A 27,425-nucleotide genomic window follows, 5' to 3' on the forward strand; every position below is an offset into this window, starting at 1 on the left:
ACCGTCACGCGTGGCTTATCAATCACGCCCGCAATTTCTCGGCTCTCCTGTAAGAGAGTCTTCTCCGATCCCGGCGGGTCCCTCTCTCTCTCTCGCCTCCTCCTCCCTCACTCTCATCTCCGAGCAATCCTCCCCCTCCGAAATACTTTTATTCAACATCGTGTACAGTTATACCGTTCGGATACATTTGTCAAGTGGCAACTATGATGAGTCGCGGCAATTCCACGGCTCCGTCAACGCCGCTCGGAGAGTCACGAAATCGGCATCACGATCCCGCGGCGTTGTTTCCGTGGCTAACCACCGATTCGATTCGCGACTTTGTCATCGGTTTCCACTCGGACGTTGCTTGCGCGGTTTGATATTGCAATTTTTAAGCTCGTTAACGCACCGTCAAGTCCTTCACGGAAGTTCCTCGGTACCGGCGTATAAATTATGATATTCCAGCTGCACGGATGGCGTCGAAAAAAAGATCATTCGTTAATCGTCGATTCGATTGTTGTGTATTTTTACACTCATCGTATACTCGTTCGAATGTTGCGCGAATCGAAAGGCACTATCGTAACGTTTTCATATTATGTCATCAACCGCAGCGATGCATAATGGTGGGTACTCGCTGCTTTGGTAGCTTATACTCGAGTTTAGTTTTACAATTCAAATGTCTAATTAGCTTCAGTTAATTACCGAAGGCTCTCTGGCGTTTACCCTTTCCTCATCTCACTTCTCACTCTCCCTCTTTTTCTCTCTCTATTTCTCTCTCGTCTTACCAACTCCGCAGCCAGCTCCATAATAGACACACTATATCCGGGTTTATAGTGTAAGTTGTATATACGCGCGGTGCAGCCAGGCTCTCAGCCTTTTACTAGCAATGAGATTTCGGTCGCGTCACTCGCCGGAGAGTCGATTGTTTTTGTTTATTGATTTCTTTTCTTTTTTACTTTTTTTCTTTTTTACTTTTCTTCGTTTCTCGCCCCCCCCCCCCCTCCCCTCCCCCCGCTCCCCTCTTTCTCTCTTTCTCTTTCCAGTTCTCTAAAAAAACCGCTAAACATGATTTTCACATCATCTGGCCAGTGTGAAAGGCAGCGTAAGAAGCAGTTTTGTAATCATTTAAAATTCGGTTGCATTTGTTACGCAACTAATACGCTCCGTTAGGTTCAATTGGCGCGGAGTCATAAGCTTTTTGCCCATCGTGTTACATGCTCGTCGTAAGAGCGAATCTTTGTTTAAATACCTACTGTGCGATACTAATTCACGTAATTCAATTTTGATGGTACGGTATCTACACACCGGCACTAAAATCAATTTCATTGCTTTTAATTTTCGAGTATAGTAATATTGTATGTTGTATTTAAACTTGGAACCAAAATTCTGTATACTATTTTGGAATTTTATTTTCTCTGTAATCAATCGACGCTACCGTCCTTCTTTAAAAATGTTTTAGTTTTATTTTTTCAATTTTTGTCAGTCGACAACGACGTGACTGTCACAACCGTGGTATAATTTATTATTTCTCCGCATCATCTGTATAATATCGTATAATGCTTACCGTTAAAGCATATACACCGACATACACAGATTTGTTCAACGTCAAGATTCAACGTACACGTATATATCTAGGCACACATACATACATTTGTATATAATATCACGTGTATGCATAGGCAGGGCAAACGGCATCGTCGGCGTCATTTCACGGATTTAATTCTTAACTCGTCGGGGAATCGTTTAAAAGTCTCCGGTATATATACAGGAGCAGATACAATAATAGAAACGAATTTGAGCGGGCAACACCTCTGAAGTCGGTGGTGGTAGGTACCGTACAGGGCGTTGAAAGTTATTTAACCAGTAAAGCAGCCGCGCTGTTCTGATACATACGGCACACACACACACACACGCGTGCCTTGCTGTGTTGAAAGAGTATAGTAGGTACACGAGCAATTTGTGGGACACGCATATTACCGGGCGCGTTGCGTTCTGTGTCATAGAGAGAGGAAGAAGGGAAGATACGCAGAGGTGGAAGATGCCGAGAGAGAGAGAGAGAGAGAGAGAGAGAGAAGGGGAGAGAAAAGAAATGGTGTGCGCGTTGTCGGCGACCGCTCGGCCGGCTCGAGGGGCGCTGAAGAAGCAGGGGCAAGGGAGGGCGACTATTAGCGCTGACCCTGGAGCCTCGAGTGAAAAGGCGGGAACGAATCTCAGGTAAATGAGCGGCGACACTCTCGGCTCAGAGTGATTTTTTGCCCCCGGTTTAGGCGTGCGGGGGGGCGAGGGATTCTCCACCCCGCTCCACCCCTCCGCAAGACGAGTGGGTGTAATATGCTTTTTACTTTCGGGGCCCCGTCGTCTCTCGATGATAGTTACTAACTTTTTTGTTCACTTTACACGCTGAGCTGCCGCAGGGTAAAGTATAAGTCGTTCAAAGACGAAGCGGCCTGGCGCATGCATCTTCGGATGGCTTTTTAATAAAATACTCCCAGCCGGTGCATCCGGTCGAAGCGATTCGTCGGTGGTTCTTAATTACGTGTAAAATGTCGAACGCGAGACTCGGAGAAAGCATGCTTGCCATCTTGTAATTATTCCGAGGTCACGGAGGTGTCGATAATTATTTTAACGCGGCAACGATTCGTTTGACCAAAAACTGTGTGAATCGAAGTTGCGGCTGCGGATGATGTTTTCGCTAAAGTTTTTCTAACCGCCTCTATCGCAAGGTGTTAACTTTTCCCAGACAAACTCGCTAAACTTTCAATTATAAGCCACTGGCGTGGGACCGCGTTCGGGCAAAAAATCTCCCCCATATCGCAGCGTATTCCCCGCGGATTGCCGTTTTAACCGCGGCCACCGCTTCGCGTCAAATTCCGCCTAATCTTGAAACCTGTGGCCCGTGAAAGCTGCGGACCAATTTCCGCACTGCGGGCGTAGCTGCAACGGGGGTTTGAAAAATACGGAAAACAAAGAGGCGAACGCTTTATCGTTGGAGAATGAATTTACGGCGGTAAAATCGATTCTGCGTAATAGTTTCAGAGCTTGCGGGTTGTACTCTCGTATTACATTCACGGTTCGCGGTACGAATTTGTGAAAAAAAGAAAATGAGGCTGATAAAATGATGCAAAAAATCGTGTCAGCACTCGCAGGGATATCATCGCGGGTCTCTTTATCTGTAACACCGTAAATTGAACGGAGATTTGTTGCGGCCGCAGCCGCTGACGTTACCGCAAGTAAACGCGTGTCATGATGCGTGTTGACCGCTTACGATTAGTTTACCTCCTGCAGGCTCACTATGACCGGGGAAACGGATGAAATCCTTACGCGAAGACGTCGGTAAGATATTTATGTATATGTAAGATTACTCGTGGAAAGTAATTCAAAGGATAAACGGGCACGTCATTTTCCTTATTTATTGTGAGACGATGCGCGTAATCATCGTCGGAATTATATCCTTCACCTACAGTCCCGTGACCGGCTTTATAACGAGCGGGATTTCTCTTTGAACGGAGAGAGACTCGGTCATTCTCATATATGTAACATTGTTCTTGCGCAGGTATTTAATTCGAACGATTTGGTAAACGGTTGTTAAATATGGAGTAAAACATTTGGGAATTACTTACTCAGGATTATATAGAACAATGCATGAGCTAAAGAGTCAATCCTTGAAATTACTCAATCGTGCCGAAATTTTTTTGCGACTATTTTCTCTCCTGGTGTAAAACCGGTCGGCAAATAAAAAAAAACTTCTCTTCTCCTTCTTATTATTAAGTGTAATTATAAAAGATTTTACGCTCTTGGATCGAAATATAATAACAAAAAACATGTACCACGTATACTTTTCGTGAAATGTTTTTTCTTTTTTTTTTTTTTTTTTATAAAACGTTATTTTTACAAATTATAATCAAACACTAATGATAGCAACAATATTCATGGAAAAGAGTTGCAAAGTTAAAAAGTTTAAACGTTACTATCGTCGGAAAATCTATTTACTATTTTAATTCTAGTTATTTTATAGTTTTCTTTCTTTTCATGTAATCGATTGGAGTTTCACACCGAATCTCTTCTCTAATTTCTCCCTTTCAATTTTACCTTCAAATTCTTTTCCCATCAGTTTGAACTGGTTTTTTATGTCAGATGTTATTTAAACAGACTAAAGTAGTATAAATGCAAAAATAAAACGTAACAGATTCTGATTTTTTTTTAAATAAAAAAAAAAAAAATCATATCATGTAATACATACGCGACAGCATAAAATGGAAAGCAGACCTAGATTCGAAACATTACAACCTTCATATCTGTAATATTTTGTTATTCATTTATTTTTTTTAATTTAAAAGGATTTCGTTGCAGACCTGTGAAATTAATTCTATATTATTATTACATTTGAGAAACCGTGAGGAGCAGGCGAACTGCTTGCGAGATAGAGAGATACGGCTAGCAATTTTCATTGCCGCAACCCGCACGCTGGTAATTCGATTAGACGATCCAAGGAAGCCTCCCTGATATTTTGCGATCGAGAGCGAGTAAGAAGTTCGCATTCCTGGGTGTATCGGGAGCTCGAAAGGCGTCGCAAGGATTGCAAGGAGGCGATCAGCTGCATCGTTCCTGCAACAACGCACGCGTGCAAAAGACGTCCCTCCATTCTCGTACCTCATGCAGGTATACCTGGAGTGCGCTCCGTGCCAGGGCATCGCAGAAACGCGTGCAGAACTGACACGGTTCGTGGACGTGCCGAAAAATGCAGGTTGCGTCACGTACGATACGCTTAGGTACATGTATAAAGCAATTTCGCTATAGGAAATACAATATGCTCCCGGATGAATCGAAAGGATCCGGCCGCGATCTCGATTCGATTTCAACATCGATCCTGCGGTTTCTTATACCCGCGCGGGAAAAACGTTCGCCGCACGCAGTTGCAGTTGCATGTCGGACGATGACCGAGGGTTCGGAGAGGCTGCAGTTGAAAACTCCGAGCTCGAGTCTACAGGCAGAATTGAGGAAACAGGGAAATCGACGTGAAATCCGATTTCAGTGATTCCAAAAATCTCTCCGGGACCAAATTTGCGGTCCGAGGTTGAACGGAGCAGGGATGAGCCATCGATTCCCAGGAGCTATCTCGCATTCCTAGCGAATTCCCCCCAGAGCTCGGCGTATGTGCGATTATGCCAACGAGGTGGGTGCCAACAGTACAAAGAGGATTACCGTGGCCTCTTACAGGCGGCTCTTTACAGCGGTTGTAAAGGCTTCTGCTCTTACACTTGGAAGTATAAAACGTCGTTACGCGTGTTTCAGAGAGCCTGCACGCCGTCAGCTGCTCCGCAGAGAGTGGATATTATTTTCCGCGTTAGAATCGCGTCGCTTGACGCGTTTTCCCACAGGATTGTTATACGCATACGTGTCGCAGGGAGTTTCCGTTTGAATAACCCACCTAGGAAAATAGCTCCACTCTGAGCTCCACACCCAAACCAGCCGCAATTGTCTCGTAATTGCCACTACGCACCGTCTAACGACTTTCCCCTCCGAGGAGACGGGGACGGCCAGAAGTCCACTCGACGAGTTGGTTTAACAGTCGCTGATCGGTGAGCGCCGAAAACACCTCGTTTGAGGCACCGGGCTGAATGCTGATGAATAATAAACTCCTCCCGCAAATCGGCTAAATCTGATCGATTTGTCGATGAATGAACGCAAATAAAGCAAAAGCAAACTTTGAGCAGAATTCAGAGCCCGTTTTTCTCTCATCTTAAAGTTAAGGAATCGCAGCGATCAGCTCGAAGAAAGTTACAAACTCATCCTCTGGGTACCACTAACAATCAGGAAATAACCTTCACGAAGCTAATTGTTGTTCACACTGCAGCGTACACATTTAGAGGTACTAAATACTGTGAAAAATGTGGTGTTGAAAATAGCTCGCGTGGACTACTAAGATAAGTGTACCAGTTATTAACCCTTACATTTTACGAAATTCTAAATTTATGGCACAAATCGTGAATTTCTCGATAACTGAAATCAATCGCTAGAAGGTTGGACGCTATGAATTTATTTTTTGGTATTGTAGAACTAAGGGTCAAACAGATACAACCGACAAAGTTCAATAATTGGGACAGGGTCATTAACTGTTACGCTTGGGAATTTGGAAATTTTGCATCTGCGTTGTAAGAAATATATTTGAGTATGAATATTCTGCAGAATATTATTAAATATAAAACTTTTCAACGTATCTGACGTGATGATCAGAATGCATGATTTTCTTAGTAGTGTAGACGTGGACGTCACAGCGAAAACTTTGTTCCTATACGTATAACATTAAGCTCATCAGCCTCATTAGGCAAGCCACCCGGAGAGTACAAAGCTGCAACAGTATATTATCGAGATTCCATGGGGAACACCGACCCTGTTGGTTGATGTAAAAGCAGCCGACAACCTCGCAGACGACGCATGTGGACGCGGAGCAAAAGGCGAGCAATTACCAAAAGACGTACCGCATGTATACAGAAATACGGTGAAGAGAAAAAACGAGATGACGTCAGATTAGGCTTTGGAGAACACGTGATTAGGACACCGAAACGTATAAGTTCGCTTCGCGAGGCGCGCACGACTCGTACAAGTCTCGTACTCGTTACTTGAATAACTTTTTTTTTACCGGCACCAAAAGAAACCGTTCCTCTCCGCGTTTTCCGGGCTCGTAATTTCAGTTTGCGGAGTCCGTCATCCGGCCTGAAATCACGCGGAGAACCAGCCGCGCACTTACGAAGCTACGTTCGGCCGTAGTCGTGTGGGAAGGAAGGCGTCAATTAGAGCAAACTGCACCCTCGATCGTTCGTTTGCAGTTCGTTCAGGTGTCGTCTCGTGTGGCAGCATCGGTTCCATTGTCTCCTACGGTGGAAAACAAGCGTGGTAATTTTCAACCACCATCCACCTGCCTCGTCTTAACACCGAGCTTGCGACCGCTAGAGCAATTTCACATGTAGCCAATTCCACGTGTTGGCCCTCGTTGATCTTCACCCACGCAAAAAATTTCCCAATCCGGAATGTCGAGCGTATAACAAATAAAACATCTCCGGCGAATTCTTTATTGGCATCCGGACAAGGTAAGGATCCCCAATCGGGTTCGACGCTGACGGGATTCTGACCGCGTGTCACTCGATCCGCCGCCGATAATAATTACATCCGAGCCGAACTTTTTCACCAATAATTTAGTTCGTTAAAAACGGCAGGTGCTTATTACTATATACACAAGATACAACCTGTGCCTACGTATACCTACGGCTATGATATCCGGTGACTTGAGACCTCACCGAGTCGCGTGTGATGCCGCCAACTGTAAAAACCCACGTCCATCTATCGGCGAGTGGCTAAACTCGCCTTCGAATACCACGTATACTCAGCATTGGTACTACTTGCAACCTTTTCGTTGTACGTGAAGCAATTGCCCATTCAGCTTGTACGAGACGTCAAGAATTTTATACACGATTTTGAAATATTTTTTAATCAACTTTGCTTTGATTCAAGCGAGGATACCGTGGGACAGGCGTACAGTGTGGCAAAATGGACAAAAGTCCGGCCGCGGTTTAATTCTTAACGGACTTAAACAAAATCAAATTCAAAGTATTTGGGAGAGAGTCTGCTAACTTGTGCCAAAGTAATTTTTAAGAATTTTTAACTTCCTTTTGTTGCGCATTACCGAAGCTGTACACAACGGCATCTATAAAAACTATGAACTGAACCCTAATTGCCCAAAATTTTACATCTAACGCTATTTATATGTATATATAACCTATGTAAAGACTGCTACCTTGACGCGGTAAAGAGCCTTATATCGTTTCATTATCAATCGATAACTGAACGCAGTCAATTATCAGAATCGTTAAAAATAGAGGCTAGAATGCACGTACGTTGAAAATCTAAGATTCATACGTACAGGTGTCTATGACCCAGATTATATGAATTTAGGATTCGTAGAATTAGTATTCATTTATTTGTAAATGTTGAACCGTTAGTTGTAAAATTTTTGTGCAATTAGGGTTCAGTTCTTCAATTTTAAGTTTTTATAGATGCTGTTGTGTACAGCTTCAGTAATGCGCAACAAAAGGGAATTGAAAATTCCTAAAAATCGCGGTGGCATAAGTTAGCAGACTCCCTCCCAAGTACTTTGAATTTAATTTCGTTTAAATCCGTTGAGAATTAAGCCGCGTCCGGACTTTTGTCCATTTTGCCACACCGCGAGTCGCGTTGGGCGGCTGGAAGAGAGCTGAAAGTAAGTAACTAGGAACTAACGTTCTTTGGCACGAGTACTGACCTCGGTTTTGACCCGCGTGCGATTGCTGAAGTCTCGCGAGGGCAAACGTCACTCCGCGATGTTTATTCGCGTGCAGCGAGTGAGTTCAGGAGGTCAAACCAATCGACGCCGACCCCGCGGTGTAAGCTCTGCCTTACGGCGAAGAAGTCTGCGCCTCCGTCTTCGCGGACACCCTCGCCTGATATCCCTGATATCTAGTCGCACGCTCTCAACACACTCCACCTGCAATCGCGGCTTGAGCATAATCACGCGTGAGATTAGTGTCGCGGTTGCAGGTTTCGTCGAACAGGTAGGCAGGTAGATACGCATGCTCTTCGTGCCGGTTTGCCGGCGCCTGAACAGCGGAGAGAACGCGTGTGTATAGGCACAGTTTTGTACTTCCGCGGTGAAGTCGTCTTTTTTTACTTTCTTTTCAGCCATTTGTACAAGGTATACGATCCACGCCGAAGAGTGATTTAACGTTTGAGAGTCTTTATACGCGTTCTCACGCGGTTACTGTACATATACCGGCCAATGATCATCAACTTTCGTGACAATTATAAACATGGGTTCATAATATGCTATTAGGAGTTTAAGTGTATAGGGGGAAGGCTTCCGATGCGTAATATATGATCCGAAAATTGAATAATGGCTTTCTGCCACTCCGAAATGAATTTGAAAGTCACGACTTCTTTAATACTAGAATCGTATTACCTTCTACAATGTTTTACCGATATTTCAAGTTCAAATTGCCACGCTAAATTCGTTCATGAACAACGATGCAATTCTTCTTCGTACTATTTACATTTCACTATAAATTATAAGTATGTCGCCCCGGAAGGCGATTATAATTTCTCACTGGACTACTAACCGAACTGTAAACTTTCGAAAAATGCAGATCAAAATAATTTTCAACGTATAGTACGTGGTTTACACTCTTGTTCACAAAGCAAGCGATATGTTCTCCCTACGTTAGCCGAACCGAGCTCCGTTCCACATCGAGCCATTGAAAAAGTTGCGTAACGCTCGCAAGGCACAGCACACATTACTTTGCGTTTGACAGTCCGGCGTCCGGGATGTGAATCGTGGGGTTTTCCGAGTCTGGCGAGGACATAAAGACCTCAAAGTAGGGGGTGCGTTCGTTTTATGGCTGGTGAAATGAATCACACCCCCTAGGATATATTATACCAGGCGCACACGTCGCCGACCAGGAAACGCTGCTGCCTAAAAATCCGAACCACTGCATCAGTCGTTGAACGGTCAGAGAATCTCGCGTGCGGGCTGAGGGCTCGGCCTTTTTCCTTTCCGCTCTTCTTAGAGCGCTGAAGGTGCGGCATCTGCCCGCCACGATTTAAGACTTAGAATACGGTGAATGCGCGTTGCACGAAAGGGTGCGAAATTTATTTTAAACGTGCGAACGCGCGTTTTTGCCGCTCCGATTATTATAGGAAAGGAAACGCGTCACGGCATAACGTCATTGCTGACAAAATTGTACGATCATTTCAACTCTATCCGAATTTCATCTCATCGAAATAATCGACCATTTATAATTTCGAATAAGACGGGCAGTGAAAATTGATGTAAACACAGTTGTAGAAGAAAATTTATTCCGGTTTACGGAAATATTTCTCGTACGATATTAACGGGAAATACAGTTTTGATTATTCGGTTCAAGTTTTGATTCAATTTTCGATTCAATTTTCGTTCAATACCTGTGTGTCGTTATAAACGCTACTGATCAATGGTTCAAGCGGATTTTTGAAAATTGTTAATCGTAGAAACGAAGGAGCTAGAGGATTTGTGAATTGACGAAATCACCCAGTCGGTAAAGTTCAGTCGCTGTAACCGAAGTGCAAAATGTAAGCAACCCTTGTAGACGACGCGCACTTTAACGTTGACAAACGAGGTACGAAGTATTTGGTGTAAACAACAGTTGTAAGAATCGGGGGGGTTGGAAAAAATGTAGCAAGATCAGAAACTGAAAGAGTCACAATATCGAATTGTCAAAAATGGAGAAAATCTATTTTATAGAATTTAAAAGTGTAGAAAGTGAAGATCAGATTTTGACTCTCTGAATATTCCTACTTATTCCACAGACACTATCCTTCGACTCTTTTTGATTTGAAAATTAGACATCACGTTTCATCTATTTTCTCATCTTTCCGCGTCTTTACCCTCACCAAAAGCAAAAAATCAAAAAAAAAAAAAAAAAAAAAAAACAGGGTTCAGCCAGGGAAAGTCAGGGAATTTTTAGTCTGCCAAAAAAATAAACTCGTTCTTGTTGTACAAAGTACCATCGATCTTTAAGAACATAAAAAATTGCACTTGAAATGTCGTTTTGTCGCACGACTTCGTACATTCTATTTATATTTCTTGATACCAAACCTTCTATCGTTTTTGTCTTGTGGAATATCGCCGTCTATTGTCAGTAAATTGATAATCGGACAGTACGATAGTTACCAGATATTAATATCGAAGGACATTTTTTGAAAGGTTAGTGAAAAAATCCTATTTTCAGTCTAAAAGACGTGAAAAATTCAGGGTATATCAGATTTCAAAAAGCGTACGAGCCCTGAATACTTAACGAAAAAGGAAGAGCCGCGGATCGGAAAGGCGTTAAGACCGCGCGAGCATCGTCGTTCCGGGTGCAGCGACAGGGTTAACGATTGGCATTACGGTAGCCGTGGAATAGGTGAATAATTGAAGAAACGAAGGAAGAGGAAGAGGCGTCGCGCCGCTTAGGGAGAGCCGGCCTGGCGGCGGCGCACCTGTACGAGAAGAAGAGCTAGGCGGAGATCGAGGCGCGCGCTAACCCTAAGTCAAAGCGTAAAAGGACAGGGACGCGAAAGCGGCGGCTTCGGAGGAGCGCTCCGGTGATTACGGCGACTGATTGGCCGCGCGCGAGATGAGACGGCGGCGACCGTCCGTCGACCGCAGCTCGTGACGAAGAACGAAGAGCGGAGATGCGGGAAACCCTTCTTATTTCGTCGTGCTCGCCGCCGCCACCGGAATACAACCGTACGCTCGTCCTCAGCGAAAGAAGAATCCGGCCTTCTCTCTCTCGTATATAATTTCGTAGCTCGTAGCTCGAGAGAGTGGCACAACCGCGCCGCATAGATGCGCCACGCCCACCCCTCGCCGGCACTCGGTCCTGTGTCTCCGCGGCTCCTGCGCCGTCCTTCGGCCACCCTTCGACCGACCTTGGTTACCCTCGGCGCCCTTCGCTTCACTCGCTCCGGGTACCCGATGCGACGTCGCCCACTAGCCGATGTAACCTCAAGTTTCTTGCCGACGATCTGAAGGAATTACGCCGTTACAGACACGCCGGAGTCGATGGTCGGAAACCGTGCGATTAGCCTTTACTTTTCTCTTATCGATGACACATCGACCTTCCGTTGACCAGCCAAACGAATCGGTGTGACATGTAGAAACGAGGGGCTTTTCGGTTCTTGATAATGTAAATCACTTTGTGTGAAACGATTCCCAAGAAATCGACCTAAAAATTGCTTCAAATCGTTCGAAGCTTTAGTACAAATATCTTAATTTTCGACCGGAGATCGTCCGAAAGTGCTTAAAATCGTTTTAAATCACGGTGAAAGTTGTTTAAAATCACTGAAAACCTTCGAAATTGGAATTGCCTGAAATCGGTTGAAATTGTTTAAATCTTGCAGTCCCCTGTCACACAATCTGCACGGGAATATTTCTCGGATAAAGGTCATTCAAAATTTCAGTTTGTTTGGTCAACCAGAATCGAGTAGAGTTCCACTGCAATTTTTCAGTCACGCGACTTGGCATCGTCCCTGAATCGCAAATTGATCGTAACCTGTGGCGTATTAGCTATTTTCAACATGTTTAATTCTTCGGAAAAGAAATCCTTCATTGTTCGGCAAACGGAGGAAAATCGTAAAAACGAATTGTCCGATGAAAATTGAAAAATTTTCACAACAAAACTCTGAATTTTCGATAACCAGAAAGGAGTTACGGAGACTTTCCGAATGCCCAGTAAACCTTCACTGACACCGCTCACGGTCGGTAAACTTTCCCATCCACGTAAGAAGTTGTATGTGTGTTCTCTAATTGGAGCAATTGAAGATACATATTACGAGGTCTAAGAATAAAATATTTTATTTCGCAAACCAATATGAGACTTTGTTACTCGAGAAAACAAAGTGGATTCTGAAATTGCCTAATTATACCTACTCTTCGACATAATTTCTTTACCTCTTATGGAAATTGAACTCTTAATACCAGGGTGTGTGTAGCATGAACATATTCACAGAGAACCTACGTAAGAATACGTTTGTCTAAATTGTGGGTTAAGCGTCGGATTTCAACATCTACTAAATTTTTATCTCTGCATGTATGTGTATATGTAAAGGTGTAACGCACCCAATTATCATTCTGTGAGCATAGGTATAAAACCGTGCTTAGAATGGTTTCGTTTGTATACATTTTGCGATCACAGCGGATATATAATAGGTATAACAAGGAGTAAAAATCACGACAAGGGTTTGATTTCGATTCGGATAAAAAATTGTCTTATCCATGGTCCGATTTGAATACTCTTGCAACGTAACGTGTATAAAGGTATACGATACAAAAGGTATAAAATATTTCATCCACCAAAGAGACGAATAGTCCTGGCACGCGAGTGCATCGCAGTGGCGGGGAGAGTATGGCATGACGTGGTGGAGGGAGGGAGGGAGGTTAAGGGAGGAATGGGGGAGTGGATTCTAAAATTATCCCAAAGTAGGTAAGAATTACGCCCGATGAATTTCTCTCGTCGAAAATTGTAGCGACGTAGCTGGTTCGAGGGTCGAACCCGGGGTCACATTGATCGTGTGGAAATCAATTCATCCTACTTTCGACCGCAAATAGAGATTCAGGCTGTCCCCCACCTAGCGCAGAGAACGTGGGTCGGATGTATTATGTGGGATAGAATTCCGCGAAGATGATTGTGATGATTGTAGTCCACGAGAGTTTAATTTAAGAGGAGGCGGAGGCGGGCCTCGCTCGAGATACCAGAGCAACGCTGTAGAGCACACACGAGGGAGATGAAAAGAGAGAAAGAGTGAGAGAGAGAAAGGAGAGGCCGAGAGTCGAGGAGAGGCGATTATCGTCGAGGGCGAGGAGGGCAGGGCACGACCTCGGGCGCAAGGCCCCTCGCCTCTGATGCTGCTGCCTTCCTTGCCTCCTCCTCCTCCTCCTCCTCCTCCTCCTCCGGCGTTAATACGTACGTAGGTACGTAGGTACGTAGGTACAAGGTACGCGTACGGAGGATGAAGGTGAGGCCCAGCGACGCTCTCCCACACCGTCAGGCCTCTTCGCCTCTGCCTCCGTCGGCCGGAGCACCGAGGTCCGGGCAAACACAATGGCCGTCACGGATTTCTTAATCGCTCCCGATCTATCTGTTCTGTAACAGGTATGGTACGTGGATGCCATGCTTGTGTATATCGTACGCGGTGCCTGCCTTGTGCGACGGGGGTCAACGGCTCTCTCGGGGGGCCGTCTGTCCGACCGACGACCGTTCCTTACTTACTTCCTTCGCTGCCTCACTGCACACTTCCAGAGCAACCCGGAGCCGACGTCGCGACGGAGACTTCAACGCGCGACGCGCGCCGTCGCCGGGGATCCCTTTGCTTTTTTCGCAACACCCCCGTCCGGCATCGTCACGTGACCATTGGTCGAGTCTCTGCGCGACCTTCTTCTTTCGTCCTCTGAGAAAAGTCGAAACGTTCGATTGGGTTGATCCAAAATTTTTTTTTTTAAGCAATTTTTTGTTGGTGGGTAGGAAATGCGAGAGTTATAGTTTAATCTCGGCCGCGAATTGTGTGAATGTCAGATTTTACCGTTGATGATTTGAAAAGAATCAAATCTCACAAGCTTGGGCTTGATATTTGGTATAGGATGATATTTCGCAACCGTATGATCAACGAAGATGTCGAGGCTGTTCAAAAAGTGCGCAGACTATAGATAATGGAAAAATTCCGATTTGCTGGAAAAACTTATACTCGCGTTATGGTAAGTTTTGGCTCTAGTCGAGTTATCAGTTCTCACGCATATGTTTCCACGCGACATACGTTTTACCTGTAACAAATAAAAGCTTGTCGGTCTGAAACAAATTGATAATCACGTACCTACCTACGTGATTTCATTAAGTGTAAATAAATCGTTTATTCTCGCAGTGTAAACGCTGGAGCGAGAACAAAGTTTACCGGTGAAGTTAGGACTATCGGCACATTGTTGCACGCTCTGATTGCCTCAAAATGAGTATTTAAACAAGCACAGTGGAAGGATGCAGCAAGTTGCCTTATTTTGCCTACTAATTGATGGACGGGTTGTGTACAGTAATCGGTCGACTGGTTATGAGTTTTCTCTGTAATTTTTTTCGTACTTTGCTCGAAATGACCGTGCAGCATGTTTTTGCAAATTTCGATAAGTCTCAATTCACTCCTTCGGTCACACGATCGAATCCCTCACCTACCGACCAGTGTTTCCGGTTGAATTGGCGCCGGAGAGTTCAGCTCCGCGGAACCAACAGGGCGGGGTGGATGTCAGCTGACCGTCAGCTGAAATCAAAAGGCTTATGCGATTTATAAAAATTTCAGAGGTGGAATGTCAAAAATTATAACGAGGTTGATAATGGCCGTGAAAATATGATTTCAGGATCACAAAAAACCGGAAACTCGTGGTGGTGGATAAACCGAACTTCTGGATCTAAAACGGACCATGCGATTTGTACAATGAGTTTGACGGAGCAGAGCAGAGATGACGACGCGACGAGCCGTAAGTATTGTTATACATTATTATCGAATTGCAAAATAATTTGCGATTCGCATTTTAACGCGCCTACACGCGGCGTGGAAATTGTTTCACGCATGACTACGAAAAGTTTACGTATTACAGAATTTTGAAAACTCGGGAGAAGAAAAATAGGTACAAGTACGTCATCCGAATTTTTTCTTTCCACCGTTTCTAGCGGTTCCCTGCAGATTCCGGAAGGGATGTTGGGTATTGCAGTGGGCGGGTCGGGGATACACTTTTACGAAATGGATTGATGTAATGCGAAGTTTTGTAATTGCCGGCGGCATGGCCTGCGGGTATACGAATAGGATTTAAAATTAAGTAAAGATTAATATCACGCCGTGAATCGTGAAAGACAGATTGCTTCTCGGATTTAATACTAATAATGTTGTCGTTTGGCATAACCGCAGCGCACAACGTCGTGTTTACACCTCGTACATATTATATTCTACCTACACGTCTCGAAAACTTTTCACCGCAATCATAACGTCGTCACCTACCCGGCTCTCATCGTCATTACAGTCAAGAACGAACGGGGGGCTATTTTTTCTCGAAACTGTCATCCTAGCTGCGCAAAGTCCTCGCCCGAACGAGGACGCGAAATAGTTCGGGCCCCTCGGGCTTTGGGTCCAGGTGAGGCCCTCTCACTCGATACACACGCGCGGTCGAACAAACGAAACTGGCAAATGAAGTTGTACCGACACGCAATTAGCGTTGACAACTTGACAAGCCGCTGTCATAACGCGTATTTAACGCCGCGCCGCCAGCGGTTGGCGTTTCTCAATTCCGACGCATGCTCTGCCATCGTAATTTAAACGCCCCTGAGTCAAAGTAACAGTATTTTACGGGGAAAAGCTGAATAAAGTATATTTTCAAAGTACAAGTCGGAAAAGCTGCAGAAATGAATTTGAATATACATTCGATGTAGGGTCTTTTAAATTATAAGGGTAGTGCTGCGATGAATCGGGCATATAACAACACTGTTAAGAATTTCTGCATGGAACTTTCTACACTGCAATTGGAAGTTTCATTCGGATACGTAACGGGGAATTCACCATACGTTTACTGTTTATGTAATTTACAAACACAATAAATTTACCACACAATTTAGAAAATTCGAATCACGATTTTGTGTTTGTCCTCCAAATGGTTCAATAAAAAATTTTCTTTGTAAATTTAAGACAAATACACAGGAATTTACGCTGCCGAAGCTGATTTGTAAATTTGCAGCCTGATTTCATACATTGACAACTCGTTCGTACAATAAACGTGTGATAAATTCACAATAATTTTTAACAACGAACGCTCTATTCTATCCCTCTTTTGACAACGCTCACTCTCGTACGCGTACGGCGACGATACGAATAACGCCGACGCGACGGCCGCAAAGATACGAATCCTTTCCATACACCGCGCTCGCGCTTTTCTCGCTCTACGTGGAATGAAACAGGAAATCTTTTTGCTGCGGGTGGAAAATTGCGCGCAGCTCGGAGAGCCATCGCAATTGTCGATGCTGAATACTCGCGCTGCAGTTTCTTTTTCCGACCCGCCTACCCGCGGTGCATGCTCACCCGCGGATGATCCCTCGGATCACGGGGCATCCTGCCTCTTCCACGACGGCACGGACCGAACGACATATCGAGAGTGAGCCAGCAGCAGCACCTCGGCATTGTTCCCGCAGCGTGTACACGCGGCAGGCTTCTCTTCCTAAGATTTTTTCTCCGATCTTCGAGCGGGACTGGAACGCGTGAGCCCACCTGGGGCGCCGCGGATCATCGGACGTGTATAACTTCTTCTCCGGTTCCCACACGTCCGGCGGTTCCCACACCGGCACACGTCCGATCGGATGTAAGAAGAAATTTTCGACGTTTTTTCTTGCAACGTTTTTCATCGGTAGTTGCATCGGCCGTTTAGCCAGTGTGCATGCAAGCGATGCGCTCGTCAAACTCAGCGCGAAGAAAACAGCTCTCGTACTTCGGCTATCGCCAAAGGCTATACAGCCATGCGTCACCGGAAGCGGTCCGTAATACCTCGCGCTCCTCGGGCCGGATGTGTCGGCGCTTCGATACCTCCGATCACTCGGGAATCGTCAAGCGTGTGAAATAAAGGACTCCGCGTTGGCGGGGAGGGGGGGAAAATACCGAGCCGAGCTCGCGGAGCTCGGGAACCGGTGCCAAAGGTCAGTCAGACGCGTCATGCGAGTTCTGCCCGTGGACACGTGGGGCAATCTGGAGCAATCTGTATCCCCGCTGATTCTCGACGCCGAGCCGCCACGCGATCCGCTTCTTCTCCCGATGCGAGCCGCATCCTCGAGGTGTAATCACTCGGCTCGGATTCTCGGTTGGGCCAATTGCAATTTTTATATTCTCCATCTGGCCCCGCGATAGCTCGCAGCTCGCTGCTGCTGTTGTTGTTGTTGGTGTTGTTCTTCTTCTTCTTCCTCCTCCTCCTGCAGGTAGGCAGGAGTTATTCCCCCCGCGTCGAGTTTGATTAATCTTGCAGGGCGGTGCTCGGAAAGAAACGGTTGTGTATATTCATCGCATTGGTCCGCGGCATCTCTATTCGGACTTTCGAAAAACCGAAAGTCGAACACGATCCTGTATGTATGTATGTATACTGATTTTTATATCTTTCCTATATGTACCGTAGGCATATATGCATGATCGCCCGTTAGCATCTTAAACTCGGGGGTCACAGGACCGTGAGAGAAACCTGTACGATGTATCGGAGATTTATAGACTCTGGAAGCTTTATCGAATATCGAACTCGGCGCTAATCAGTCCAGTCTTTTTCAGCTCGGTCGTCTCTTACTTTTGTTCGCAAGATTTCGGTTCAGCATTATTCACGGATAGGAAGAAACGCGGTAATTGTTCAGCAAGTGATATACAGTATGGGACATTTTTTAGGAAGTTTCTATTTCGAATGTTCAATCTCACATTGCTATATGTGGTTTGTACACAGCGTTGAGAGTGCCTTTAATTTCCTAAGGGCAACGGAATGCAAATAAAATTCCAAGGAAAATGTAAGTTGCGAATATTTTTCGAGGATGTGACGCACGAACCGACAGCTGCAAAAATTATCCAGTGGAGATAATCAAAACCAAGCTCGATCGAGTTACTCTGACTGAATTTGAAAGCGATGCGCGCGTAAAGTAGTTGCGAAAAAATAGATCTGTGTGGAAAAGTCGGGCCAGCAAACTTTGATGTTCCGGTTGTGGGAACCGGCGGTTCTTTCCGTATACCTAGGAAGAAGTGAAAGGTCTTCTCGGACCCAGCGCGCCTATTTGGAGCACGGCGAAGAGCGAAGGCACGGATCGCCTCCCTGCAGCCCGAGAGTGCGTAGGCAATCACGTGTGTGTTCATGCAGGGTTCGGGGGATTGCGGGCAGCGGGCCCCGCGCCGCGGTAATCGGCCATAAACCACACACGCGTTCTCCGGGGCCTGATGCCCTCCGCCCCGTGGCGCTCACGATCCCGGCTCCGCGGAGCGCCGTTTACGTCCAAACCTGCGGAACTCGAGACCGCGGCCGAAGTACCTACTGAATCTTTTTGTCTATTCGCGGCAATCGCTCGTACCTGCAGCCCCTGCATGCCCCGGCGCATGGCGCGGCGGTCATCAGCTCCGTTCGTAGTAATCATGGGCAAGGAAATGGGAAGGCGATCCTCCGGTGCCTCTGAACTGGTAATTAACGACTTATAAGGATGCGTAAGCCTCTTTGACGGCCCTAAAACGCGGTTCTTTCACTCGCAATTCTGACCACGCGCGAAAGAGTTGGAAGATGTCCTTCACGGATGTTTTGCGCCTGGAGGGTCAATGCTTGAATTTTGAAAATCGATGTGATGTAATTTTTAACCTAGATACGGCTACTGACGATTCTTATTTCTGTATGTGGCCTTGGCTTGCTACATATTCTTATTTATTGTTAACACAATCTATGTTTTGATCTTCCGTATGCTTTGACATTTATACGTTTTAATTTTCTATGCTTGAAAATTTTGTGTAACAGATTCTTAGCTTTCGAATATCATACATTTTGACCCTTGCATAGAGTGAAGGCATTATACTTTTTGACAGCTGCCCAGGAAATTGATCGAAACTCAGAGCGATAACTTTGGATTAAGGATTCGAGATTCTAGCATTGGTTTAAAATGACAATCGATGAAAGTAATTATCCAAATTATTATTTTTAAAAAAACCGAAATTGCAACTATATAATTAGCAGCGATTCCTGAGACGAAATTATAGCTTCTTGAAGTATACCCGAAAATATGTCGGAGAAGGTACAGAGTCCTTATTATCTCGTTCCCATTAACACAGAAATTATTGATAAAAAGGAAGATATCTTTAGCTCCGGAAAGGGTCGGCTAAAAACCTTCGTAGAGAAATTGGGAATGTCAAGGAGTTATTTATTTTCAAATAAAACTTGAAATGGAATGCAAATTGACTATATAGCGGGGGAGTAACTCGAAGTATGTATAAATGGATCGATTGTCCTCGTCTGGTGCAGAGCAGCGGATCATAGAACTTATACATGCACGCGGGTATTGTTTCGCCGTTGGTTCGTTCAGTCCCTGTATCTCAACTCGAATAATATAATTATTACTCCGAGTAATTACAACTTTTGACCGTCTGATCTGACAATGAGTGATATACCGAGGTAGTTATTACCCGTTCACCGATTTCGGACTCACGAGCCATTGACCCGGTGATAAAACTCTATGTACTCCAACTTGATTTCGTTTCTTGTTTTCTTCATCACTTATGCAGCGCAGGGCCATTTCCCTTCCGAATACAACAGCCGAGGTTCCCTTTCTCGGCTATCTTCTCCCTCCAATTTTTTCCTCTCACTCTCTTTCAGCTCTGCTCTGCCCTCGGCATCGCAGTCACAGCCGCCTTCCATTCGACTGCCTATTTTAAATTTAATGTAACGAAAGCTCGCGAACCGAAGACAACGCCCTTACTTATATACGTCGAGTCAAGTTCTCGGGGTGCGAAGGGGGGTAACGGGGAGAGGCTGATGAGGGGCGGGGGCGGGGGCGGGGGCGGCAGGAAAGAGGGGGAGGTGGGGTAGGGGCGCAGGCTAGGTATGTATGAGCAGAAGAAAGCGCGGGTCGATTAAAAGTAGCGAGGGTGTTTCTCCTCTCGTTACCGGAGCAAGCGAGATGCTGCGGCAAGGGGTATGGAGAGGCGACGAGAGGGAGAGGGAGTAGGAGAGAAAGAGAAAGAGAAAGAGAAAGAGAAAGAGAAAGAGAAGGAGAAAGAGAGATAAAGTGCGGGAGAGATACGCGGAGAGAGGTGGGAGCTCGGCTCCAGGGGTTGAAATGCCGCCACCGGGGACTCAAGAATCTCAACCCTTATTTCGATTTAAGTAAGGAAAGGGTTGCCGGAGACGAGAAACTCTTCTTCTACTTCTTCTTCTTCTTCTTCTTCTTCTTCTTTTTCTTCTTTGGCTTTGCAACAATCTTGGATACGTATTTTTACTCTGGCCTTTACACTCGGTACACGATAATTATTTCCGACCGCAATTCTTCACCAAAGCTCGGACACGTCGCGATAGGTAAAATTCTTTTTCCCACCAGCCGACTAAAACCACGACAACGGTCGATGTATTTTCACCTATTGAAACGTGACTCAGTCAATGTCTTCGTATTCTCATTCCGAATCAAGCAGCTGGATTCAAACTGTAGGGTTGTTCGAAAGTTTTACTTCGCGGGAGAAACTTCGATTCGTTAACTGGGTAACATTTGACCCTATTACTCCCTGGAATTAAGTTAATTCTATTCTAACGATGGGTATACGCCATCGGGAAGTTACTAATCTCAAGGGGGTGTGCATTTCGCGATCGGGTGAAAAATAACCTCCGTTCACTATTCGTCCGGCTGTGCACTGGGATGGAAATAAGAGGGAATCTGGGATCAGCTATCCGTTGGACACATCTCGGCGTTATTCTCTTTCGGCAATATTACAGTAATTTTATCGTCCGATTTCACCTTATTTTCACCCTGCATGAAAATTCGCACCAGATAAGTTGATATAGAATTTTTTTTTATATTTATTCATTAGTCCACATAACTCAATTCATTCGCTGCACATCGAAATCTCTTTCCTGAAATACTTCCTACGAAAACAGGGGAAATTTTATTGAATTTTATAAGCTTCTGAAAGCTGGTTCTAACCTGTTTGAAATCCGAATTACTTACTTTTGTTTTGCGGATTGTTTATACATATCTTCGAATAGGGATAAAAAACCACGAGATGTCGAGTGTTCGAAGTTGTTTACGTCGGCAACTCTGAAGAGGGAGAGTAAAAAAAAAAAAATTACAAAAAACTTTGAACTCATGCCGCTGGTTCGATACAATCTGCAATTACGCTGCACGATTATGATTTTGTTACGAAAAATCGCATTCATGATAGATGAGAAAAAAAAAAAATCATGTCATCATAGGCAACATTACAGACTACGTAAACGGTGAGCGGATGGATATACTTGACGAATTTTTAGCAATCTAAAATCGAGCGAATCGATTGACCACATGATCGGCGAAGCGATGACCGCGTCTTCGAAGTGTAACTTTACACTCTGATTCGCACGGTGGACAGAAGTCGTCGATCGCGATGATTCGCAACTCTCGATGCAATCGCGGACTTGCCGTTTTTCACACTTCTCTCACGCACGCTCGATGCAGTCCGATAATCGGTATAAAAATTCTACGTAGTCTACAACGAAACCGCGGCGTGGACGAGCGGTAAAAATTCATCGGCCAAATCCAAAACTCTCGAAGCGATCTCGCCGCGTCCGTCTTCTCGGTCCGCGTCTCATTGTCAGCTCCGAAGAGAATTGCCCGAGTCAGCTGGGCCTGCAGCTCGAATCTTAATTTAACGCATCGGAGATTACCCCCCGTGATCGCAGACAACCCCGAATCGATCGGTTGCCGATCATCTGCCGATCTCGCGGTGCACCTGACTCGACCGAAGGCCGCTGGTGGCATCTTCGACCAACCGCCGGCCAACGGGTGGAAACACCTGCCAGAAGAGATTCTCGATCGGCGTGAAATCGTTAGCGCGGAGCGTCTCCGGCAGCTCGGGCGACCCTTATTAACGGAATATATTACATCTTTATTTTTTTATTGCTTGCTCGTTTTAAATCCACTCGTCGCCTCGCTGCGTTATCCCCGTTTTTCTCTGATCACCGTGCAGTTACACCTTATCGAGTTAATTCATATTTCTTTTTCTTTCTCAACGAAAGGATGCGTGACGTTTGTGTACAGCTGGCGTCCCGTTCACAGGTTCCGTTTCATTGTTGCGTATTGGTTTTTTTTCTCTCCTTCAAGTGTAATATTGTTTTTTAGCTAAGAGAAAAAATGATGTTATTAAACAATAATAGCAATATGAAAAATATATCGAGTATCGTAGAAATATATCGCGGACCAACGGGTTGAAAATAAATACCGTCAAGTATGCAATTTATTGTACAATTACGTCGGAAAATATCTCTATTGAAGTGGAAAATTCGGGTGGATTTCTCTTTTTCAATGTATAATATCACGAGGGCACAATTTAATCGGCATAGAAACCTCAGCGGCGCTATACCTATACACCATATACATACAATATATACACATATACCTAATACACTAAAATAAAAAGAAAACTGTCCTTGCACGGAGTGCACGACGCGTTGCGACTGAATTTTTTGCAATTTTTCATAGTGGAAATCGCGCGACTGAAAGTAGGTAGCGTTGTAGTACAGACGGAGTTTACAAGTCGCGGTGCACACGTCAGTCCATTATCGAGAGGCAAACAATTAGCAATACAGGTAGTAAGAGCAACGGCGGCGTAAACTCCACGGGAGATGAATTCTATCCCGTTCTCGTAATATTTCTTACGTGCATACAATGCGTATGCGTGCGTACAGGTATGCAGGTATACACGATATATATCCGAGGGGGGGCACCGACTCGTTACGAAAGCGTGCGCGCGGGGGGGGGGGGGGGGACCGGGGTGGATCGGGCACCTATGAAGCATGACTCAGGGCGCAGGAAGGGCCCGGTCATCATTTGTAGTTCGTATTAAACGAATTATAGCGATAAAGACGGTAACAAAGCGGTCTATATTTATATCTGGCTAATAAGTTGGCGCGGGGTGGGGGACTCATCGGGGCCCCATCGGCATGTGTTGCAGGCTCGTTCGATCTCCTCGCTGCGAGTTCTTCTCTCCGCAGGCGGGGCTGGACCCGATTCGATTTGTCGTGTACAATCGTGTTCGGCTACACGGCGCTCTACACGGCTGCACAAGGCCCCCTGTTGCCCCTCTCTTCGCCCCCCGCCCCATCCAAGCAACCCACCGGAGCGAGGCAGCGCCCGGTTCCGCGGCGCATGCATGGGCCTCACGTGCTTGCAGCGAGGGGCCCACCTGTAGACGTGTCGCTTCGGGGACCGAGACTCGCGTGTGCGCGCGTGTGCGTGCATCGGATGATGATACTCGATCGGACGAGGGAGAACACAGGAACCGCGCGAGCGATGACCAGCGAAAAACCCGCTAACAATGATTGTCCGCTTATGGGTTCGATCTCTTTCAAAATGTCTCTCTGCCTCCCTCCCCTCCCCCCCGCCTTCCGCAACCCGGCATCGTCGCCACCGAGACCACCGGCCTCCTTCGGCTCGCTCATCCGTCCGTTTATCTTCCGACGTCGCGGTCACTGACGCGAACAGCCATCGGACACACCCGGCTGACCGATTAGAGCGGTATAAAGGTCGCTACACAAGTGCATCACGGAGGAGTGCACGGATACTCACTCGCCAATTGTCAAGTGCAAGTTCGGCGATTCGTTTCTTTTACTTTTTCTTTTTCTTCTTCTTTTTATTCCTTACCGTTGAGCTTGTCGATGGAAGGTTATACGGACGGGGATTGCGACAAGAAGGATGCGTTGAGAATTAATTGGACGCTGGGTCCGAGTCCTACAACACTGATCCTCACGAACAAAAAGGGTGTTTGATTACCTAGAAATACCGCTTTTGAGGAAGGATATCTCTTTGGTATATGGAATGAACGTTCGTCTCTATAGAAGAGACAAAGTTATACTCACTCGTATTTTTTACAATGCAAAAGTTGTATTTTGCCAGGTTGAATGGTGAGGATTAATGCCTATTGTTTCCATTTACTTGCGCAGGCAACGGCCCGCAGAAGTCGGCTCATTAAGAGAGTTCGGTGTGTGCAAAGTTTACGTATCTAAATAAGCTCCTCAAGCCTTTTGAAAACCCGCCATATTGCTTCGAGTTTGTCACACACTTGCACGATACATCGTCAAAGCAATTTATTTCTCACGCAGTCATTCGGCATGATGCAAATGCGAAGATTTCGGCCATTCTTCCATGCCTCGTAGTCGACCGTACGACAAACATCCGCACCTTCCGTATCTTCGCCCCGATATTCGTCGAGCAATTTGGAATGCGGAGAGTGAAATTCAAAGGCGCCAGAAAACTTGGTGCATGGGATTAGAAACTTCCTTTCCCCTTTTCGCGAGGGCACGGTGAACTCGTTTAAAGGGCGTAAAGTTTCTTCGGAACTAAGCCGCGTACGCGCGTTTCCGGTAATTTCGCTTCGACGCCTGGCCGACGGTCAGGCGCGGGATGATAACCAGAGCGATCGGCGCGAATCTGGTCCGTCTCTTCCCAGAAAATGTAAAACGAGTGAATGAACGCGGCGGCCTTTAAGCGGAGCGGCCTAGGCGTCGGTGTTGGCAGAGGGGAATTAAGAATGAATGAACGTCCCTGGGCGTTTCGGCCCTAATTATGTCATAACAATTCAACTTCTCGCAGGCGGCGTTTTCTTCCCGCGAGCTTCGCCTCGGTTTTTGCCCTCCGCGCGGCGAACGATTATAGAGCCATGGATGTGCAGCGCTCGAAAATAACGAGCGGAGATCGGAACCACGATCCTTCGGACGATCAATGATCATCGCTGAACGTCCGGAGTTGCTCGGGATCCCGGCAGCGAGTCGGTCGTGAGCTCTGGATTAGCTCTAGCGGAAGCGGCCGCATGCCTCCTCCGCAGAAACCATGACTAGAACACCTCAGCCCCTTGGATCCCCACCCTGGCCTGCGTTTGCCCAAGGTTCCTGGCGTTCTGCTCGCGGACCACAGCCTCCCATTGTTCCTCGAACCAGAGAGACGCGGAATCATCTTTGTTTGGAGAACGTGTATACTTCACCCGCGTAGGCACGCGGCTGTATGGGTGTATCGCTTATACTCCGCCGCGCAACACGTTTCACACTTAAATCTTGTAACTGAGCTGTTTTGCGCACCGATACCTCTCCTCGTGATCCAGCTCCTCCCTGCACGTTCTTCGCCTTGCCTTGCCTTGCCTTGCCTTCCCATTTTTTTTACTCTCCTTTTCTCACAATGGTCAAGTTTTCCTGTACCCTTCTTGTGTCTTGCAGATCTTTACGTGTAGTACTCGTAAAACCACGACGTGTATAAAACCGTCTTGCAGGATGCGGAGAACGAGCCTTACGCGTTAAATCATCAATTAATATTTTTATTATTATATACGGTAAAGATTCTCGTCATCGAACCGAGCGGGTGGAAAAAGTTTAAATAGGTAAAAACTTGTACGTTGTCTAACTTGCGCCGATGGCTTGACATTGGCAAGAAATGCGTCATCGTTACGCGAGCTTACATCGAATGACAATCACGATCAGATATAGATATGCGTATCGTATAAGGAATAGCTCATGTTTTCTTCACGAAAATGAAGATCACCACCAACTCTCTATCAGTTCAAGCTACAGTCTAGCTTATCGTTAAACGGTCAATTGGTAATTGATTTTTTATCGTAACGAAGATACACATGTACAGCTGTGAATAGTTGAAAAACCGAAAGAAGGTGCAGTTTACCGTGCATCGCGTAGATTGCGGAGTAAATATTGATAACTGAGAACCGAAAGGGCATAACACACATGGTTTTATAAGCGATCGATAATTTTATGAAACGAAAAAAAGCGGATTTATCCGGCACATCTGAGAAACAGTAGTTTATGTCCTTTTGATTCTCAGTCCAGTGTATATATTATATATAACAATATAACAACAATAGCTGACAGTCACTCTCATTTCATCGATTTCATTCCGTATAAAAATAGAACGTCTCGTCTAATACAGCGTGATATTTATATAGTGTGTGAAATGAGCTCGGGAATGAGTGGGTCTTCATTTTTTTTTTATGGTATAACTAATACGCAGTTCGGTCGAAACGCTTACACTTCCGCTGTAGCATTGAGGTTGAAGAGACGGAGGAAAGAAAAAGAAAATATGTATATATGTGTGCGTTCGTGTGTGTACAGAACGAAAAGAGGAAAGAAAAGAAAAGAAACGATAAACAAATAAGAGGAAAAGAAGATCGTAGACGTTCCGGGAACGTTCTATATCCCAAAAAGTAATCACACCGCGATATATAGCTGTATCTGTCAAAACGTGGGCACGGCTTTGATAAGTCCGAGCAAGAACCCGGCTCTGCCTCATTCATGGATTCGACGGGGAAGTTTTTACCGAATGTTCTCACCGACTACGAGTAAGAAGGAATGCCGCAGCCTCGCCGTGCCGCGGGGTCACGTGGGGTACCAACACAGGATGTATTTGCTACAATTCCCCGGCCCGCCTGCATCCACACAAACGCAAACAGGCACGAATTCACGCCGATTCGGAACGTGGAAGAGTGTGAACGTCGTCGGACGTCGAGTGCAAAAAACGGGCTGATGCACGCGTGTGTGGCCCGGCGATTCATCGTTCAATTCCCATTAACGGGCCTGACGGACCCCCGCCAATTCGGGCCCCGCTCGATCCACCTTACGATCAGTCGTCTTCTCGATCTCATCGTCACGAGGATTACCTACGTACACGGACGCGGCCAGAAACGGCCCACACTCTCCACGGTACATTAAAACAATTACCGTTGCCGCTACACGCAGGCGTAATAATCCTCAAGCCGTACACCTTGTAACATTCGAGTCCCAGGTCCTCGCGGCAGGACCGAGCGAGCTACTTTTTGTTTCACCGACTTTTTCTTGCACGGGTTGTCGTACTTGTACAACACCCACCTAGTTTCGTGTGAATTATGCGACATCGCGGTTTAATTGATCGCCGTTGCGCATCAATCACCGCAGCATCCATGAGAAGCGGAGAAATCCTTGGAGGGTATGTGAATCTAATTTAAGGCCAGAAACTACGGCGGCCTTATTCTTCCTCAATTAACGCGATTTGCCGTTTTTCCTCCATGCTTGTGATGTAACGTCTCCGGATCTGGACGCGGCGTGAATGATCCGATACCGATTCCCGATTCTCGTGATACACTCTCCGGCATGGCTGCCTCCTCGG

At 45.9% G+C, this 27,425-nt stretch overlaps 1 protein-coding gene across 3 annotated transcripts in view; it reads left to right on the top strand.

Annotated features, from left to right (window-relative positions):
* Positions 1 to 27,425, top strand: part of LOC124303056 (protein jim lovell) — a 121,561-nt gene that overhangs the window by 25,910 nt on the left and 68,226 nt on the right. For 2 of the 3 annotated variants that reach the window (XM_046759809.1, XM_046759799.1), the window contains exon 2: positions 14,921 to 15,040. The exons of the other annotated variant lie outside the window; for it this stretch is intronic. In XM_046759809.1, the coding sequence (XP_046615765.1) occupies positions 14,998 to 15,040 (43 nt within the window). In that variant the 5' untranslated portion in view covers positions 14,921 to 14,997. The remainder of the gene's footprint in view (positions 1 to 14,920; positions 15,041 to 27,425) is intronic. 3 annotated transcript variants of the gene reach the window in all.

Source organism: Neodiprion virginianus, chromosome 1 (assembly GCF_021901495.1).
Source record: "Neodiprion virginianus isolate iyNeoVirg1 chromosome 1, iyNeoVirg1.1, whole genome shotgun sequence".
NCBI lineage: Eukaryota > Metazoa > Arthropoda > Insecta > Hymenoptera > Diprionidae > Neodiprion > Neodiprion virginianus.